The 13,314-nt window shown below is 39.5% G+C and overlaps 1 protein-coding gene across 2 annotated transcripts; it reads right to left on the bottom strand.

Moving 5' to 3' along the window:
• Nucleotides 1–2,281: 2,281 nt before the first annotated feature.
• LOC131223303 (pentatricopeptide repeat-containing protein At5g55740, chloroplastic) lies at nucleotides 2,282–5,850 on the bottom strand. 2 transcript variants are annotated; one of them, XM_058218659.1, is made up of 2 exons: nucleotides 3,007–5,850; nucleotides 2,282–2,688 (listed from the first exon to the last, which is right to left on the bottom strand). In XM_058218659.1, exon 1 carries the CDS (start codon nucleotides 5,828–5,830, stop codon nucleotides 3,248–3,250), a length of 2,583 nt encoding a protein of 860 aa, XP_058074642.1. In that variant the 5' UTR covers nucleotides 5,831–5,850; the 3' UTR covers nucleotides 2,282–2,688; nucleotides 3,007–3,247. The 2 variants fall into 2 exon arrangements, with proteins under 2 accessions (XP_058074642.1, XP_058074643.1); XM_058218660.1 differs by having other exon boundaries at nucleotides 2,282–3,507; nucleotides 3,589–5,850.
• Between the last annotated feature and the right edge of the window lie 7,464 nt (nucleotides 5,851–13,314).

Raw genomic sequence — 13,314 nt, 5'->3', positions numbered from 1 at the left:
TCCACTGACAGTTCGGGCTGCTTTAGCTCAGCCCACAAAACTGTGTAGCCGAACAAATCCCTCCACCCGTTCGAGGTCATCTACCCTTGAGCTGAGCCAAGACGACCTAGCAAGCGCCTGATTATTCCCTGTAAAGGGAGCCACAAGCCGCATTAGAGAGGAACTTGAAAAATCGCAACAGCCCCTTCAGGAGGTCAGTTCGGGAGCTCGTCTGACAATGGAAGTAAGATGATCACAACTCGAGAATGTGATATCCAAGCCTGATCCAGGCTACCTCATCCTCCATTAAGGACGAAGGCACCGATCCCCTCAGACCATCTTCGCCTTTAGGCCTCTCGGAATCAACCTCGCCAGGCACATCGCGTGCCTCAGCAACTTGCCCCTTTACCGGAGACAAGTCTGTTCCCCTGGGCCTAGGCACAACCAGCCCACGCTGAGGGGATAGATCCAATGCCCTAGCAACGAGCGATGGCCTCTGTGCCGGAGAGTATTCCATCGCCCTCCTCGATGCCGACTATCGAAAAGCAGTGTCCGCCATCATTACCAACGGCAAAGGTGGGTTTGACATCACCCTGAGGCAACTGCTCGCCCCACTGTCGCCACCGGAAACCCTCTCCCGCGAGCTCATACAGCTGGACATGACAGTTCTCAACAAAAAAACAAAAGGAGGGGGAGGAGGCTCACCAAAAACAATGGATAGGACTCCGGTTAGATTGCGAGGAACAATGGTCGCCGGAAATCGCCCGACAGAAAAGAAAAAGAAATGAGAGAAGGAAATGCGGAAGAGATGAGCTTCAAGGGTTAGGGCTTCCCTTATATAGTCGGGCCATGTGGCAGCCATCTAAGGCGCTCATCAATGTCACGTCGTACGACGTCCCTCCGACTGCCCCGATTCAACATGTGTCGCGACCCCACGCGACACTCAACCCCAATATTGAGGACGACACCACGTGTCACAACCCCAACGATCCTCCATCGAAGAGATGGCTTGACGCCCCACGTGACCTCAAGCCACAAAATGGCACGTCATGATTACGGACTGACAATGCTTCGACTACCGTGCTGGCCGCCATACCTGGCATTAATGATAACGTGACTCGACCTAGTTTATGCATCACCCGACCTAAACAAGGCCAGACTTACTTTCCAAACCTACGTAGATCGATTCAAAAAGCAAGGGGGGCTCACTGTTGGGGAAAAATCTACAAGTCCATAAGACGGCCTATGGAATGGACCAACTCTACTAAACTAGCACGGGCCCATGAAAACCCGAAGCCTGGTAAGGCTTCTACGTCTAGAAAACAAAACAACCTTCAAAGAGGTTAATATTGATGTAAGGACACTGAAAGAGCTTACAAGCTCACACAAGTGGCTGAATACCAACCTAATTTACAAATCAGTCACAGACTGGCCATAGATTGGTCACAGATCGGCTATATTCAGTCATAGATCGGCCATAAGTTGGTCATAACACGATCATAGATCGACGGTACCCCTGACAAGGTCAAAAGGTCCCAACACCGAGATGAAGGGAACATGAACCTTCCAGCTCGACTAACAATCAAAAATGATAAATGTTGATCTATCGATCAGGTCAGCATCAGTCGTTTTCAACTCAGCACCCACCTTGAAATTCGACTTAAAGCCAAACTACGAATCCAAAGAATCTTCCTAAGTCTCAAAGATCTCTTCCAAGATCTTCGGAAGATAATATCAAATCCTGATAATCGCGAGAACCTACAATCTCGGGAAGATCATGGATGGTAGCAGATCTCCAAGGTATCAGGAAAGAATCCCCATACTACGGGATCCTCTCTCTCCTATAAATGTATAGATATCTCCCACCGTTTGAGGTACGTTCACAAAAAACCCTAATACTCGACTGGTCTCTTTTCTGGAGATCCTACCCCACTTCAAAGACCTCAAGCTTGACTTAGGCATCGGAGAGTCCCCTGTACAAGCTAGGGCCTCCTTCGTCTCTCAACTTTGCCTGTGCAGGTTCAGGAAGGTGCGTTGCGGAGGGCCTGCCAGAAAACTGCATCAACAACAACAACAACAACAACAATAATAATAATAATAATAAATCTTGTTGCAAAAGCTTTGAGAAGAGGTCGGTTTCATGCAGAAATTGTCATTACCAAGTACTTTGGGATTAGAATGGCTAGTTTTGTGGCTCGGCAGGAAGAAAGAGAAAGTATGCATAAATTCATCACTAGGTTTCTCTACCATCAATGAACACACCCAATCTCTGGGTAGAATAGATCTCATTGCTCAATGGGGATGAAATAGCCACTTGTGAGACACATGATTTTATTGGAAAATTGAAGGGTCATATACCTGTAGAAGGTTTGATCAATATCACTGATTTCATAAACATAGAAATAATTCCTAGTTATAAAGGATGCCTAGTGCATAATATAAATCATTAATTCACAAAGCATTATAAACTTGCATCAGTCAAACGTACTTACAGTGGATGTTCTGGTATTGGAATGAATGTCAGGACAGTTGGATGCTAATGAAAGGTGCGTTTAGATTTTCAGCTGGGTTTGTCGGATTCAATTCACCTTCTTCAAGCATACGCAGCGCTAATCTTGGGCTTCCAGCTTATTGCAGCAACAATTCACACTGTACATATTTTTTGATGGTGTTTATCCACACACTTCATGGGGCTCTAAGTACTCCACCCTGCAGGCCATTGGAGTCACATACCTCTGGTGAGGAATCTCGAATGGTGATGCATCAAGAGATGCAGAATAGTTCCCCCATACTGTAAAAATGAGCTTGGCTTAATGATCCATACTGTAGATCTGATAGGCCCCATTGGATGGTGGATACCTCCAAAATTGGTTAAGAAAACACAGCACTGCACTGGAAAAGAGCCCAAAGATTAGCAATTCCCTGTCTTTATTTATTTATTTATTTTGTTGGTTTGGGGGGGAATCCCCCCATATATAGTGGGGCCTGTCAGATCAATGGTCTGGATGACAAAATCATGAAACCCACCTGCAATGCATGCATCAGGGCCCTAATTAGCAACTCCCCACTTCAACAGCATGGCGAAAATCCTGGCATCACTTGAACTCCTCAGCAACTGGTAAGTCAAAATGTTGAAAGGTAATAATGTGTTGCTGTTGTTGCTACAGCCGCAATATTGAATGGCTCTGATGGCTACTCAGATTGTTGAAATGCTAGCATCAAGAAGCTCTCTCCTCATTGATTACACTACTCAGTTGATGTTTCTCGCCTAAGAACAAGCAATTTCTTGCCAGACATTACTTTGCTCAGTGCTTTGGACCATAGGAGCATAACCCAAGAATCTCATTTCCATTTCCAATAATGCCAACATATCGTAAATCATGTCTGTTTGTGGCTGCAATCTATCACCTGCAACGAATGTATGGATTTCTCTTCCAATTTGAATCCAGCTGCATCCAGGATTCTTTCTCAGACCCTTCTCTTTCATTACATCCCGAATTTCCGAGACCTCTTTCCACCTTCCAGCGGCTGCATACGTGTTCGAAAGTGTCACATAATTTCCCAAGTTGTCAGGTTCCAATTCGAAGAGATGACGCGACAAATACTCACCTAGTTCAATCTCATTGTGTTCTCGGCATGCAGCAAGCAAAGATCCTAATATGCGAGCATCAGGTTTAAATGGCATTGCAGAAATAAAGCTAAGGGCTCCTTCCAAATTACCAAAGCGAGAAAGAAGACTAACCACACAACCATAGTGCACCATACTCGGTCTCATGTGGTACAATGAGACCATATCGGAAAAAAACTTCAAACCTTCATCCACTAGCCCAGCATGGCTACATGCACACAAGACATTCGTGAAGGTGATCTCATCTGGATCCATTCCTTCCTTTTGCAAACCAGTAAAGAGTGCAAGAGCTTGTGTGGCTTGACCATGGAAAGCGTACCCAGAGATCATTGCATTATACAGAGGTATCTCCTTGCTTAGTGCCATTTCAAATACCCTCTCAGCTAGAGTCAGGCTTCCACATTTTGAATACATGCTGACCAGAGAAGTTACAACAGAAAGAGATGAACATAGCCCACGTCTTCTGATATGTCCGTGAATAGCTTTCCCATACTGTAATGATGCCAGATTTGAGCACGCCAAGAGCACCCCAACAATGCTCACAGTATTCGGTCTGAGTCCTACATATTGCATTTGCTGAAAGACCAAAATCGCCTCATACCAATATCCATTTTGAGCGAAACCAGATATTAGCGTAGTCCACGTAATTAAATTAGGTTGCAGGCCAGTAGATCGCATCTGCGAGAATGTATCTTCTGCCTCGTTGACCTGTCCGTTTCTCATAAATCCCAAGATCACAGAATTCCATGATACAACATTCGGCGGCACACCCTCTAACTGCATCTGATAGAACAATTTCAGGGCCTCACCGCTCAGACCACGCTGTGCATATGCAGCAATTAAGGTGTTCCACAGCACCAGATCTCTCTGCGTTGTAACATTAAAGACCCGTCTGGCATCGTCGATCCTCTCACACTTTGCGTACATATCTATAATGCTACTTGCAACAACCACGTCTGTTTCAAGGTTGTGTCTAACACTATAACCGTGCCCCTCTCTACCAATCTCTAAATTGGCTGATTCGGCACAGGCAGAGAACACAGATGCCATAGTCACCGAATCAAATCTCAAACCATCCGATCTCATCCACCGGCACCTATCAAAAGATCTTTCAATTTTCCCATCACGCATGTAGCCTGAAATAAGCAAATTCCAAGTCACCACATCCCTCTCTACCATCCTATAAAAAACAAGTTCTGCATCTTCAATCAAACCAACCTTCAAATAAAAGTTTATTAGTGCACTACCTAAGATGTTATCCAATTCCAGTCCATTCAAAACAGCAACAGCATGCCCTTGCCTACCCTCATCCAATGCTTCTAAATTTGCTGATGAAGAAAGGAAGCTTGCAACAGTCACTCGGGTTGGCTCAACCCCTTCAACTCTCATATCATAAAATACTTCCATTGCTTCCTCATTCAACCCGTTCTGGACGTAACACACGATCATCGAATTCCACACAACGGCATTCCTCTCAGGCATTTCTTCAAAAACCTTCCCCGCGTCCTCCAAAACACCACATTTCCCATACATGTCGACCAAACTACTTGCAACGAAGACACAAGAACCATAACCCATCTTCAAAATATATCCATGAACCCCTTTCCCAAACCCAATTGCCCCAATTGCAGAACAAGCCTTCAGAGCATTCGGGACAATAAAATTATCAGGAAAAAACCCATTTTCTTGCATTTCACAATAGCCCAACAGAGCCTTTTCGTTCCAACCTGCTCTACAGTACATCCCAATCAATGCAGCCCAGGCAAAAACGTTCCGCCTGCGGAGCTTACCAAACAAGCTGACTGCCGCCGCCACATCAGGATCACATTTTGCATAAAAAATCAAGACCTTTGTCTCAATGTACTCATTCCTAGAGAAAAAGGTGCCCTTTTTAAGGAGCTGAGCATGGATTTGCTGACCTGGCGGGAGTGCCCGCTCGTAGACGCAGCCTTGTAGGATTTCACCATAGATTTCAGGACCGATGGGGAGGTCTTGGGATTGCATTTCGGTGAGAACAGAGAAGGCCGGTTGGAGGAGGCCTTGCTTGCAGAGAGAGGAGATGTAGTGGAAGTATAAGGTGGAAGGAGATTTTGGTCTTTTTCCATGGCTTTGATGGAGTTTGGTGAGATGGGGTGTATGGAAATGGAGAGATTTTGGGGTTTGGGAGGATTTGAAGGGAGAGAGAGATGAATTTGGTGTGGGTGGAAGAGAAAGAGAAGCCATTCAAGGAAAAAGAGGGAAGAGAAGAGGATGTGATAGCAGTTCCGGATCATATGAATTTCGAAGGGCATTTTTGTCATTTAATAAACTTAGCTGATAACTGTGCTGGAATCGACTTAAGGCTGTGATGTGAGTTGGATAGATCGCGTGTTTAAGGCATGGCATTGGGAAGGATTAGGTGGGATGTGAATTAAAAAACATAGTTATTTCCCGTGGTAGGGATTGTCCCTGTTACGATGGGATATTACCCGTGGCAGGGATTGTCATAAGCTTAATTCCACGTTTTGTTTGTAATATAATGGAATTTTGAATGGATATACCCATCATCATTTGAAGTTATTAAGAACAACATATATGTGTTATATCTAAGCCGTTTATTTGTTTTGTAACCTCATTTTATGGTATAGGCTTAAAAATGAAGCAGATCCAAAACTTATGTGGCCCCGAAAAAGTTTTCAATGGTAAGTATTCAATCCCCATTGCTTGTTATGGTGGGGTCCACTTGAGCTCTAGATCTTCTTGATTTTTTGGCCCATGCTCTAAAATGATCTTGAAAAATGGGTGGACAGTGTGGATATAGCCCACACATCATGGTGAGACCTACACAACTTGCTAATATTGAGTAAAATTGGCACGGAATCCAATGCCATTCCATCTTATCTAATTTCAAGCTTTTCCACTCCTCCCAAACATGGAGTGGAAGTGGCACACGACCCTATGAAAATCCATCCCACCTAAGCCCACCTAATACCACGCGCTAAACACGCCCTAAGGGAATTCACCCGCATTACACTTGGCATGCATGCCATTCCTGATTGTCCAAGTGGTCAGACGATGGAGATGGATCGGATGATTTTAAACCATACGATTTTCATATTTGAATTTGGACAGTTAAACTTGCCTTTTTAACTGTTGATTTGACAGCCCCGCTGGTTGGACGGACCAGATCTTTTGATTTTATCTGGTTAGTTTCCGTGGCATGCTCTGTCCTTCATGGGCCCACCATTTGAATGGTCTAGATTACATGCACGCTTTGTTGGCTGTATCAGTGGTCTATAAGCAGTTGCATGTGATTAACCCATATTATCATCATGTTAACCTTGCCCCAGTACCCGGGTGGGATGGGCTTTCTGATTGTTTGGCAGATGTTCAACGACTAGCTATTTATCTAAATCAACACTCCATTATTCAAGTTCGGATCAGTCCACGATGTCTGGGGTTAAGTGTTCAATCATACACATACACATGGAATGTAACACAAAAGTCCAAGTTAAATTTTTTTTTTAAATGAAAACATTTGATTGTTTGAATCGAGTCCAACTATTGTAGATGCAGTTAACGTAGCCTACCAGATCTATGATTCATAAGCATGAACATAAAATAAAGGTACAAAAGAAAATGACACAACCCATGCTTAGACAGAGACAAATGTTATATTATATTTTAATGAAATAAGAATCTTCAACTATCATGAAAATCACATAGTTATACTTTATGCGGAAATAAATGTTTCATGAAAAAAAAAAAAAAACATACCGGAATCTGCCATAATAAAATCTCCTTTTTGAAGAAGACTTGTAGCAATTATTTCTCTCACTTAACCCTTTTTCTTTGATTTTCCAAAACATTTGGAAAAATCTGATAAAAGAAAATATATAGGTAAAGAGAGGACAATTCCTACATGTAAATGAAATAGTTGTCCTACTCCCCACAAAAGTAGGTAGATAGGAGAAATAACCTCCCCTATTTTCTCTTACCCATTAAGTAACCGTGTATATCTTTCTAAAGCCAATAACCACCTTATCTCATTAAAATCCAAATAATGTCCATATTGCCCTTTCATGTGGGATATATTTTAACATTCTCCCACTTGGCCCATGTGAATGACACTTATTTGGATTTACGAGGCAAATATAATATGCGCATAATATTAGCTTATTTGCACTTTAGTGAGATTACAATAATATCATAATTAAATAACTTACTAACATGAGTCATAGCGGTAAATATCAATAAAGTGACATCTTCCCTTCCATGCACTACAATGTTAGCAAATTACTTAATTATAATCCATATTAGGAAGTAACTGTAATGTCCCCATAATGTCTTTGTCAAAGACGATTCCTGTCATTAATGATCTATTTTCATAATTACGTAATTGATAGTAAACAGGAAAAATGTCAGAAACACAATTAGTGATATCTCTATAGATGTTATAGAATAAAAAATAAAGATCCACAAACATACCTCAGGGATTGCAACAAAGACCCATGCGATCAACATGTTCCTTAAATGTCTTTGGTGCTAACCCTTTAGTCAAAGGATCTGCATTCATGAGCTCAGTCTTAATATGTTCTATAAACACTGTTCGTTTCTGAACTTCCTCCTTAACGGCCAAATATTTGAGCTCCATGTGCTTAGCGCCATTAGAATATTTGTCGTTCTTGGAGAAAAAGACTGCTGCGGAATTATCACAATACATTCTCAGCGGCCTAGCAATGCTGTCGATAATTCCAAGTCCTGAGATAAAATTTCACAACCATAAAACATGAATTGTGACCTCAAAACATGCCACAAATTCAGCTTCCATAGTAGATGCTGCTATGATAGTCTGTTTAGCGCTTTTCCATGATATTGCTACTCCAGCTAATACAAACAAGTAATCAAAAGTTGACTTTCGACTATCAACACAACCAGCAAAATCTGAGTCGGAGTAGCCAACCACCTCTAATTGATCAAATCTTCAATACGTGAGCATATAGTGTCTTATTCCCTTCAGATATCTTAAAACCTTCTTTGCAGCTTTCCAATGCTCCATTCCGGGATTACTTTGGTATCTCCCAAGCATTCCAACTACAAAATTAATATCCGATCTTGTACAAGTTTGAGTATACATCAAGCTTCCAACAACAGATGCATAAGGAATATTTTCCATCCTTTTGTTTTCTAATGCATTCTGTGGACAATCCTTTTCACTGAATTTATTCCCTTTACAAATAGGAGCAGGAGTGGCCGCACATTCATCCATATGAAACCCTTTAAGAACTTTATCAATATTTCCCTTCTGAGACAAACCTAACAATCCACGTGATCTACCGCGAAATATTTCAATTCCTATCACGTAAGTTGCCTCACCCATATCTTTCATTTCAAAGTTCATAGAAAGAAATTTCTTGGTTTCATTTAGCAAACTAAGATCATTACTGGCAAGCAATATGTCATCAACATACAGAATCAAGAAAATAAACTTGCTCCCACTGACCTTTAGATATATACACCGATCAACGGTATTTTCTTTAAACCCAAAGGACATGATGGTATCATTAAACTTGAAATACCATTGTCTGGAAGCTTGTTTAAGTCAATAAATTGACTTCTTTAATTTGCATACCATATGCTCTTTTCCTTTAATCAAGAAACCTTCAGGTTGATCCATATAAACCTCTTCATCTAAATTCTCATTTAGAAAAGCAGTTTTTACATCCATTTAGTGTAACTCCAAATCGAAAAGAGCCACTAAAGTCATTATGATCCTAAGAGAGTCCGTCTTCGATACAGGAGAGAACGTTTCTTTTTAATCAATACCTCCCTTTTGAGTGAAACCTTTTGCAACAAGTCTAGCTTTATGTCGTTCAATCTTCCCATTGCAGTCTCGTTTGGTCTCAAAGACCCACTTACACCCGACTGTCTTAAAACCTTCAGGCAAATCAACGACGTCTCAAACTTCATTTTGTTCCATTTATTTCAACTCATCATTTATAGCATTGATCCATTTTTTAGAATTACTACTTTCAATGGCTTGTGAAAATGAAACCGGATATTTACTTGTCCCTAAATCATAATCAAATTCTTATAGATATACCAAATAATCATTTGAAATAGCTGATCTCCTTTCTCTTTGAGATCTCCTTAATGTCATTCCTTGTGATTGTTCTGCAACTAGTTCATTTGTGACATTCTCATTATGAAGTGACTGGTCACTAGATTGTTGTTCAATGTTATCATACTATTCGACAACTGGAGAAACAATAATTTCATTTGAAGTTACGGGTATCGGGACAGACACCCGAACTTCTTCAATGACTATATTACCTGATACATCACTCCCACTAATTTCACCATTCTCAAGAAATCTGGCATTTCCGGTTTCAATAATTCTCATACTATGGTTAGGGCAATAAAACCTATACCCTTTGGACTTCTCTGAGTAACCAATAAAGTACCCGCTTACAGTTCTAAAATCCAACTTCTTTTCATGTGGATTATAGATCCTAGCCTCTGTTGGATAACCCCAAATATGAAAATATCCCAAACTCGGTTTCCTTCCCATCCACAATTCAAAAGGAGTCTTTTGAATTGCCTTACTATGAACCCAATTAAGCAAATAAACGGTTGTCTTAAGAGCCTCCATCCACAATGAAATGGGTACTGAGGAATTACTTAACATACTCCTAACCATTTCCATAAGAGTACGATTGCACCTTTCAGCTACACCATTTTGCTGAAGCGTACCAAGCATTGTGTATTGTGCACAAATACCATGCTCTTATCGGAATTTAGCAAACGGTCCTAGACATTGTTGTATTCCATCATACCTTTCATAATACTCACCACCTCTATCAGATCGCATGATTTTTACCTTTCTATCAATTGTTGCTCAACTTCAGCAATATATGCCTTTAAAGCATTAATTGCTTGAGACTTTTCATATAACAAATAAACATAACCATAATATGAAAAATCATAGATGAAAGTGATAAAGTAATTTTCTCCACCAAAAGACGGTGAGTCGAAAGGTCCGCAAATATCGATATGGACAATCTCCAAAAGTTTTCTACTTCTTATCGCGCCTTTCTTTCTATGTTTGGTTTGCTTTCCTTTAATGCGATCCACACACTCATTGAAATCAGTAAAATCAAGATTTGAAAGAATTCCATCTTTTACCAATCTCTCTATTCTTTCTCTGGATATATGACCCAGTCTTTTATGCCACAAGAAAGAAGAATTCTCATTAACTCTGCTACGTTTAGTTCCAACATCATGATGCAAGGTGAGGAGTGTTTTAGCAAAAATTTTGTTAAGATTAAATATATATAACCCCTTAGATAAAACACCAAAATCAATAAATGAGTCATTTCTTAACAAACGAAAACCTTTATATTCAAAATATAAAGCATAACCATCATAATCAAGTCTTGACATGGAAATTAAATTTTTAGAAATAGTAGGAACATAAAAAGTATCAAATATGTCCAAACAATGGCCTGACTCTAAAAACAAACGTAAAGTTCCAATGCCAAAAACTGGTACTTGAGTTCCATTTCTCAAGACTAAAAAATACTCATTTTCCTTTATGTTCCGGATCGAAAGGTATCCCTGCATCGAATTTGAAACATAAATAGTAGAACCAGAGTCAATCCACCATGTATTAGAAGGAACTTGTGTCATATTTGATTCGAAACATACATAAGCCAAAAGCTTACCTTTCTTCTCGAACCAAGCTCTACATTTCGGGCAATTTTTCTGTATATGCCTATAGTCATGACAGAAATAACATTTCGATCCATTATGTTCCTTCTTGTGGGTCCCATTGACATGAGAAGGTCCAGCAATATTCTTCTTTGGTTTCTTTCTTTTATTTCCAACTCCATGACTCATAACATTAACTGAATGTTGTCCTTGTTGCCTAAGCCTTGCCTCTTCTTGAATTAACATACTCGTCAATTCATTTACATTCCACTTTTCTTTAATAGTATTATAGTGAATCTGAAATGGCCCATACTGAGTAGGCAAGGAATTCAAAATGAACTGAACAAGGAAACTTTCATCAACATTTATACCCAGAGATTTGAGTCTGGCAGCTAGATTGGTCATTTCAAGGACATGCTCATTCATTCTACGGTTACCATCAAATTTCATGGTGGTAAGCCATTAATTTCCCTCCAAGGGACTTATCTGCTGAACGAAACCAATCGTCCACAGCCTTGAAATATTCCTTTGCATTTTCAATTTGAGAAAGTGTTGATTTAATATTGTTCGCAATGCACATTCGCATAAACATGATGCTTAATCTATTCGATCTTTCCCATGACTTAAATAAAGCTTGCTGCTCCGAACTGCTTGTTTTAGTAATAGCAGCCGGTTTGTCAATTCGCAATGCTAAGTCAAGATCCAAAACACCAAGGTGAAATTGGATTTCTTCCTTCAAGTCAGAGAAATTAATTCCACTAAAGATTAGAACAGAAGAAGCTAGTGAATGAAGTGAAACAGGAACTGACACTGCAATAAAATCAACATAACATTAATGCTTTGAGAAAATCACTTTCATTAGTAATATTGCGTTCAATCTTTGGATTAACTAATGCAATATACTAATATTCAAATTCAATGGTAATTTTCATTCACCTAGGCATAATTGATAACTCCTTAAAGTTTGATTGATTTGTCACCTTTGAGCATCTATTCCAATCTCACTTTCATTCTATCAATTAACTTAATCAATTTAATAACTACTTGAAAGTCGGTGCACCTTTGGGTCAAACCATAATAATCAAAATAATCATTCCATAATAATTTTGCAAAGTCATAATTCAATTCAATATTTATAACTTTTCTCAGCAAGATCACTTTGGTGACAACATGCTAACCATAATATAAATATTGATTGATAAATAACCAAGGAAAAAATCTATCCACATTCAAAATAGATAGTAAGTTTAATAAAACAACAAAGAGAATTTTATTCGGCCACAAAATCAGATTTTGAATTGGCCAATGGGTTTCATATAATGCATGCAACAAATCCAAAATCAACCCACACGAAATCAAGTTGATAACGTGAAATCCCATCATAAATCAAAACAAATAGTGAAATTCCAATAAATTCGGCTAATATGAGATTTCATGAATTCAATTAAATCCGGTGAAATAACAAGACAGCGAACATTCGAATTTAGCAATTAATAGTGAAATATAAATTTGTGTTCCGAACATCATAGAACACAGAATATTGCATACAAATTATAAGAAAAATCATGATAATTTCAACCAAAGCTCTGATACCACATGTTATATCATATTTTAATGAAATAAGAATCTTCAACTATCATCAAAATCACATAGTCATGCTTTATGTGGAAATAAATGTTTCATAAAAAAAACATACCAGAATAAAATCTCCTTCTTGAAGAAGACTTGTAGCAATTATTTCTCTCACTTAACCCTTTTTCTTTGATTTTTCAGAACATATGGAAAAATCTGATAAAAGAAAATATATAGGTAGAGAGAGGACAATTCCTCCATGCAAATGAAACAGTTATCCTACTCCCCATAAAAGTAGGCAGATAGGAGAAATAACCTCCCCTATTTTCTCTCACCCATTAAGTAACCGATACATATCTTTCTAAGGCCAATAACCACCTTATCTCATTAAAATCCAAATAATGTCCATATTGCCCTTTCATGTGCGATATATTTTAACAACATAT

This window comes from Magnolia sinica, chromosome 13, assembly GCF_029962835.1.
Source record: "Magnolia sinica isolate HGM2019 chromosome 13, MsV1, whole genome shotgun sequence".
Classification (NCBI taxonomy): Eukaryota; Viridiplantae; Streptophyta; class Magnoliopsida; order Magnoliales; family Magnoliaceae; genus Magnolia; species Magnolia sinica.
Note: the sequence above shows the minus strand (reverse complement) of the source record. Positions and strands in the feature narration are given on the sequence as shown.